Source organism: Nannospalax galili, unplaced genomic scaffold, assembly GCF_000622305.1.
Source record: "Nannospalax galili isolate Female #2095 unplaced genomic scaffold, S.galili_v1.0 scaffold287, whole genome shotgun sequence".
Taxonomy (NCBI): Eukaryota; Metazoa; Chordata; class Mammalia; order Rodentia; family Spalacidae; genus Nannospalax; species Nannospalax galili.
The window spans coordinates 2,236,990-2,244,837 of NW_008357493.1; the positions used below are offsets into that span (position 1 = coordinate 2,236,990).

Consider the following 7,848-nt stretch of genomic DNA (forward strand, 5'->3'; position numbering starts at 1 on the left):
GGATGAAGCAAAAGCAAAAACCCAGAAAAGAACCCCAGCAAAGAGCTCAAGAGCGGCATCAATCCCCCCCCAAAAGAGGCCTTCAAGTGCTCCCAGAGAGGACAAAAGTGGTGGGTTTCTGGGGGACCCCTACCTTTCCGAATCACCCGGGGAGTCTTCAGGTGAGGATGCTGAAGGTTCATCTGTGATGGACGTACAAAAGGGAAGAAAAGCTGAGCTGTCAAAAGTCAGGTCTTCACATCTGCCCAACTTAGTGAAAGCTGCTCAGAAGGACAACGGTGCCACCACGAGCAGCTCCAGTGAGGACGAGGCTGGGGGCACGAAGGCTGTCCTGGTGACCGCCAGACCTGTGTTTGGGAAGAGAAGAAGGAAACTGAGAAGTATGAGGGGAGGGAAGAGGAAATCACGGTGATTTGTACAAACAACATTTTGTAATGAATTTGTACTGAGGACGTGATAAGATTTAAGCCTGTTTGTACAGTCTCTGTTCTTAGCTTATGGTTTTTAAAACTATGGATGCTAAACTAGATGCTGTATCTACTAAGGGCATTGTGTCCATTACCTTACAAGGTCTGACGCTTTCCCACTACATTTTTAAAAAAAAGCAAAAAGCAAAGGAAAAAGGGTTTGTGTTGCTAAGTGCTCACTCACTGTGACTCAGACCAGACCAGAGGAAAAGTGTCCTTCTTTTCATCCCACAGTCATGGCAGTTCCAGCAATTCAGTAGATCCCTGCATCCCACTGTTACTATTTCCCCCAGCTTCCTGAGGAAAGGGTAGAAAGAGGGACCCTCCTGCCTGGAACATGTTGGAGGAATATTATTTCAGTATAGAACATAATCAGGAAACCTGAATGAGGAGCCTCACTGAGCGTGAACTGTGCAACTGAACCATGACCTTGGGCTTTTACGCTGCCTATGATTTGGAGGTTCAGGGCTGTAGTTAGATTAAGGGGGATGGGTCTGCCTGAGTGACTTGCAGGGGTTTGTTATTGTTGACTACTATTTCCCCCAGCTTCCTGAGGAAAGGGTAGAAAGAGGGACCCTCCTGCCTGGAACATGTTGGAGGAATATTATTTCAGTATAGCACATAATCAGGAAACCTGAATGAGGAGCCTCACTGAGCATGAACTGTGCAACTGAACCATGACCTTGGGCTTTTATGCTGCCTATGATTTGGAGGTTCAGGGCTGTAGTTAGATTAAGGGGGATGGGTCTGCCTGAGTGACTTGCAGGGGTTTGTTATTGTTGACACAGGTGTTTGGATTGTTCCTGCTCAGGTCTTGTGTAAAGAACTCCCAAACTACTGGTTGTTTAGGAATCAGAACAGTCCTAGGAGAGGTCTGGCAGTTAGTTTGGGCCTGACTCTTCATCTTCCAATGTTGCAGACTTTGGCACCCCTTACTCTCACCCTAGTGCTGGGGACTGAACCTAGGGCCTTGTGCTTGCCAGGACAGTACTCTTATTGCTGAGCTAAGTTCCCAACCCCTGGCTGTGGGCTTTTAAGCATCTCAGTCTTTCCCCTCTGTATTAGTTAGTTTTCTGTTGCTGTGATAAAATACCATGACCAAGGCAACTTATAGAAGGAAGAGTTTATTTGGGCATATGGTTACAGAGTTGATAAGAGTCCATCTTGGCAGGGAGGCATGGCAGAGGCAGCTAGAACAGAAAGCTAAGCGCTCACATCTACAAGTAGACACTTGAAGCAGAGAGACAGACTGGAAATGGAATGAGGCTATGAATTCTCAAAGCCTGCCCTCAATGATGTGTGCTTCCTCCAGCAAGACTGCACCGCCCGAACGAACAAGTGTTCAAACAAGTGAAGCCTGTGGGGAACATCCTCATTCAAACCACCACACCCACTTCCCTCCCTCAGCCCTCAAACTGAAAATCTTCACCGAAGAACACAGATACTAGTTGATGCCCTTTAGCAGCCCTTGACCCCCTCCTCTTTTATATTCTCTTTTCAGCCAAACTCTAAATTAGTTGGGCTCTAGCAGGTGCTTTCCTTTGCTCATTATTTGTTCTGTTTTGAAGGTCTCTTCTGCAGTGTCAACAGTGACTCCCACACAATAATCCCAAACCTTTTCTTCTTTTTATTGATTTATTATTTTTAAATTTTTCTGAGACAGGTCTCCCTGTAGCCCCAGCTGTCCTGGAACTCACTATGTAGACCAGCCTGGCCTTGAACTCACGGAGATCTGCCTGCCTCTGCCTCCTAAGTGCTGGGATTAAAGGCGTGTGCCACCACACCTGGCTCCATACCTTTTCTTAATGTCTCTTTTCTCTGCAGGTGTTTGAAATAGAACGTTCTGGGGAACCCAAGAAAGGAAAATTAATTCACATTATTCAGGGTTTTCAAAGTCACTGACAGTTGGGAGTGTTTTCCATGCACAGTTGTAGGTAGGATAATGATAATTTTGGCAAAATTTTGAATTTTATTGCCTTTCACAAATAACTTATATCTGATTTTCACTAGGTTTGCAAAAGTTGGTGTAGCTGCCATTTAGGATGGTGATCATCATATACCTTTTTCTGTAAAGGCCAAGTCACTAACAAAGGCATCCTCATGCACAGTGAACTAAATTACATTATTTCTCTCTTACTTAAAAGTTGGGCCAGTCTGAGCTCATGAAGGTCTTCAGAGCTCCAGGCTCAGCACCACCTAGGGTGCCTTCTTGCTTGATGGTCTGTGCTGGTGACCACTGCATCTGTATCTCCACCTGGAAAAGCAGATTGTTAAAGGTGACTAGAAAAACTACTTTCCTTTTTGTTGACCTGAAATGAACACAGACCACACTTAGACATGCTCTAAATAGTCATTTCTATCTGGTCTGTGTGCCTAGAAAGGAGATAGTCAGAACCCGGAGAAAAGAGGTTTAAGTCTGACACTGATACAGTTTGTTAGTGTATCTTCTTTATTTCTTTTGTCTTATGATCAAAGGATAATCTTTTTAGTGACATTAACTGACTTTACCAAATCCACTCATATTCTAGTAAAACTTCTGACTCAGTGTGCATGCGCGCACAAAAGTAGGAGGGGGACTAGCTGGGAAGAAGGGATTAAGGACGAGTTGGGGGATAAGAGAAGGTAATGTGGGCTGGAGAGATGCTCAGCAGTTAAGATGGCTGTTCTTCCCAACCCCCACATGGTGGCAAACAGCCATCAGTAATTCCAGTTTCAGGGGAACTGACACCCTCTTCTGGTCCCCGTGGGTTTGCATGCATGTGGTACACTTACATATATATTAGAAAACTCATACACATAAAAATAAATTTTTTAAGTCTGCTCTTAAAAAAAAAAAGGTAATGGGGTACATATGATGAAATGCACTCTATGCCCACATGAAATGATAAATAAAAAGCTAATACTAAAAATGTTAAAAGCTGCATTTTTACATAGGAAGTAGGTTGTTTGAAACAACAAAGACAAATTATTAAACAAGTTGGTATACCTATAGTTAGGGTTATGACCATCATACACATTATCTGTAGTTACCCTTTAGCTATTAAAACAATGTTCAGTTCTTCATTTGCTCTTTACGTGTTTTTCGATCATCACAGTTTCTTTAAAGTGTATATTAAATTATTCTGATATCTGGATCATCTGTAAGTTTATGCTATTTCTTAGTTTGCTTGGTGAATTTTGACTGCTGGACTGTCTATGTGGAAAGCTGCATGAGTCTTTTGCTGTCCATCTGAAAAGGATTCTAGAAGGTCCTTTGATAAGCAGGAGGGGAAAGGATTTTCTCCTATAGATTCAAGTCTGGTGTGCAGTCTTGGGACGACTCCAGCTTCTCACTTTACCCCTTTTCCAGAGTACCTACTGGAAGTGTGGGGCTGTTTCTCTTGAGTTTTGTTCCCTGCCTCTACTTGCCTGGGTAATAAGCCCCTTTTCCTAAACAGCTTAGTGAGCAAACTAGTCCAAGGTCAATGCTGAGGCCTTCGTCTCCATCAGTTTTCTCTGGAATCCTGGGCTCTCATGTCTTGACCTCTTTGCCAGCCCCAAACACTTCTTTTGTGCCCTCCTTTCTGGGAGGTTGCCCAGAGCTCTGGAGAGATACTTGTGTGTTGTCGTCTCTGAATTCTCTCCCTTTCTCACTTCACCTGAGTATAGCTAATATTGCTTGGGGTAGTAAAATACCCCAAAGAAGCAACTTAAGGAAAGATTTACTTGACTGGAATTTTGGGAGGATGGAGTGTGTTGTGGTGGAGAAGGCATGGTTCCAGGAGTTTGCTTGTATCTGGGCTAGCGAGGAGACAGTATGGGAGTTGGAAATGGGACTGGCCATAACTCGATCTTCAAGTTCATCTCCCAGCAACCCACTTCCTGCAACTGAGCCCCACCTTCTAAAGATTCCACAACTTTCCCAAACAGTGCTACCAGCTGGGGGACCAAACCCGGGAACATTGTATTTCCAAACCACAACAAGAATCAGCAATGCCTGGAATTCTGGGTTGCCTTGACAGCTCTGTGATACCAGGAAACACGTGTGTGTGTATGCATGTGCGTGCACCTATGCATGTGAATCTCTGTGCATGTGTATGTTTACATCTTGTTTTGTGGTTCTAATAGGAACAGAAGCCTGCTGTAAGGTGCAGCTGGAGGCGGAAGTCTATGTACTTCATAAACATGTCAGTGTAACTGAAGTGGTTATTGTCATTTTGGTTAGCATTGATTTTGGGGTTTGCAGCTTACAGATTCAGCACTGGAGAGTGTGAGATCTTTCAAATAACTCCCTGAAAAAGGTAGATTGTTATTTTTAAAAAATTTGTTTTTATTGAATTTTTGTGTATTTAATACAGAATAGCTCAAACAATCTTAATCATCTTTATACCCACATCCCCACTGGCGCCCTTCCATATGCCCCCCCCCCACTGAAACCCATATACTCTGTCATTCGTGTTAAGGTCCAATGTATCACGTCTGTGTCCCCAGACGTTCCCTAGTGCAAATCCATCCACTGAGGTCTAGTCAGCCTATCTAGAGTCTTGTTTCAGGAAGATCATCTCTTCCTCACCTAGCAGTAATCAGTTACCAATGTTTTTTTCAGCTAAGATTGGGGTCTGTTCATTTCCCCAGTTCTATGCTGGGTTTTTATCTGCCTGAGTTTGCATGGGACTTGTGTATGCTGACACCATTGCCATAGAATCATATGTGCAGGGTCCCAGGAGCTTGTAGGACCCTGTTTCCATATGGTCTTCCCCCTTCTCCCCTGCTCTTAAATCTTTCCACTCCCTCTTCCTCAATGGTCCCCATGCCCTGGGTGAGTGAAGTTTATTTTATTTTATTTTTTTGAAAAAGGTAGATTATTTTTATTCATCAGGTACTTATTTACTTTTGTTTAAAACAGTAAAAAAGGGAGTGTGTCCTTTGTCCAAAATTGACTGCCTGCATAGCTGTGTGCATTCTTTAGGGTTCTGGAATTTCCGGAATGATTTATCTATATTTATCTTCCAGATACATACCTTGTGCTTTTTGTATCCTGATTTATGGATGAGAAAAGTTAAGAAGAAAATGGTCCCAAATCATAAGCAGTTACTGACAGTAATGAAAACAAGGCTTCCTGACTCCTCGACCTGTTCAGTCTGTTAAAATGACCTCAGTTCAGCTTTGCGTGCACCAAAAATTTGTACTCTCGCTCCCAAGTTTACAATATTGCTTGGTTTTGCTGCTTAAAGAAGGGTATTATCAGTGACAAGGGAAATTTATATGTGCTCCGATGTATTTAGTACATGCTCATGTATAAGTACACGGAGAAACAACCCAGCCTGTTTGGTCAGCCCCAGTGGAAAGGAATCGTTATTTGATTCCTGGGTGCAGAGCAGTGCTGCACACATGCTGGTGTAGTTGCTGAATTCTAAAAACAGTGTTCACACCCAGATAGGTGACGTAAAACCTACGTGGTCTCCATTGATAGGACGTCATAGCCACGGAGTCTTAGAATAACTCCTGGCATCAAAGTGGAAAAGTTCTGTTGCTCCCTCCAAACAGTCTTCACCCACTGTGCCTTCACTTAGCTCTAGCTGTGTCCTGAGACGTTCATGGAATATTCCTACTGTTCTTCATCCCCTTCCTTAGTTGTGAGCATTGTAGCCTCGCTGCTGTGCAGCCAGAGGCACAGAAGCTGCAGCTGTTGGATCCTAATCCTGTCTGCTTGGACTCGTTGCCAGGGTGTACAGTAGGGAACTGTGAGCTCTGGGAACAGCCTTGCAGGCACTACCAGAGATTTCAGCAGCAAACACAAGTTGTGGATGATACTTTTTCACCTTCTTTAAACTCAACTAACTCACTTAGGTATGTCCAGCCTTAACATTGACCAAGTGTTCACCTTCAGGAAGACAGGTATAATAAAATGTGCTTCCTTTAATGGAAGAGATAGAAAATTGGGAGCAAAATATGTGTCTGGCTAGTGTTTTGGCTGTGTGACCGTGATGACTGTTTAACCTTGGTTTTTGGTGTATGTAAACTGCAGGAAAATGATTTGCTTCTAACTTAGGGAGGCATGCTGCAAAGAAAAGATATAGTAGTCATGAAAAGTTTTCTGGGATCCTTGGAAGAAAGGAATGTTAATTAACTTATGATAGTATGGGGATTATTTGTCATATGGGACCAAATTGAGAAGTAGAAACATCAAATTGTTAGTTTTTCGAAGTTTGAGTAGCAGGCTTGTTTAAGCTGATTCCAATGATCTGCTCCCGGGTGGCATACAGTACCTGAGGTTCAGTTTTAAATGTTTGCTGGGATGGTGTGGACACATGAAGGTAGAGCTACTCCAAAGACTGGTGGTTCAGTCGTTTGACATTGCAGTGTGCTAATGTCACATTGGTGGAATAAGTGAACCCTGTACCCGTTGCAGAGAAGCTTTATTTTAGACTAATATCATGGTTTGCTCTGCACTGAACCAAACCTCTTTCCTCCCAATGTTTCATGTACTTCTTACAGTTTAGAACTGGTGTCTGACTAGTTGGTATGGCAATGATGCTTTTAAGTAGCTGTCGTCTCTGGTGAGGACTGTTTTCTTTCTCTAACAGTTTTCAGAGTTTCCGATTCTGAAGATACTGCTCTAATTCTGATTTGTTCTTCAATAGTGTTTACATGTTCTCTCTTAAATCATGCTTTGTTAATATATGATGTTTTGCTATAATTTTCTCAGCTATATTAGATGTTTAACTATTAGGTAAGTATAGGTACACTTAATACACATTTTGAATTAATTCTTGGCATTTGATATTTTAGAGCATTATTTGCTTAGTGTTCAAGACAGAAAACATCAACATATCGTGATTTGTTAATTCAGCAATTGATGGACTCAGAAACTAAAAAAGGTAAACAATTATGTTTCTTGTAATTTGACCAATTCTAGGCAGACAAAACAATGAAAACCTTATTTTGCAGTTTTCATTAATGTCTTAAAAGGCACCAGGGTTTTTATTAACTGCATTTTATATCTTGGCTTGTGGTTGCTAATCTGCGAATACCTTCAGTACTGTTCAGTGCATACTGCTAAACACTATGGTCCTGATGTTGCATTAATGATAATTTTTTTTAATTTTTAAAAATGATTTATTTAATAACAACATACTTAGAAGAAGCATATCATTACAACACAATTGACATATTCAATAACGTTTTCCTGAAGTAGGATGCATCTCTTTCAAATTTGGCTGTAAATTTTTAGGCTTACAGTTGAATTATTACAGTTATACAATATTGTACTCAGTATAAACCCTATAAGACATAAATTAAATGATGTTTTAACCTTTAAAAAGATCTCCATTTCATTATTAAAAATTAAAATTTATACTGAGTGCAATATTGTATAACTGTAAAAACCCTATAAGACATA

General features: G+C 41.7%; 2 protein-coding genes across 2 annotated transcripts in view; both read left to right on the top strand.

Moving 5' to 3' along the window:
• Positions 1–586, top strand: part of Ercc5 (ERCC excision repair 5, endonuclease) — a 38,847-nt gene extending 38,261 nt beyond the window's left edge. Inside the window, exon 15 of the mRNA XM_029557207.1 lies at positions 2–586. Within this exon, the coding sequence (XP_029413067.1) occupies positions 2–412 (411 nt within the window). The 3' untranslated portion in view covers positions 413–586. The remainder of the gene's footprint in view (position 1) is intronic.
• Positions 513–7,848, top strand: part of LOC103751658 (protein-lysine methyltransferase METTL21E) — a 32,377-nt gene continuing 25,041 nt past the window's right edge. Inside the window, exon 1 of the mRNA XM_008855166.2 lies at positions 513–570. Coding sequence (XP_008853388.1) covers positions 513–570 — 58 coding nt within the window. The remainder of the gene's footprint in view (positions 571–7,848) is intronic.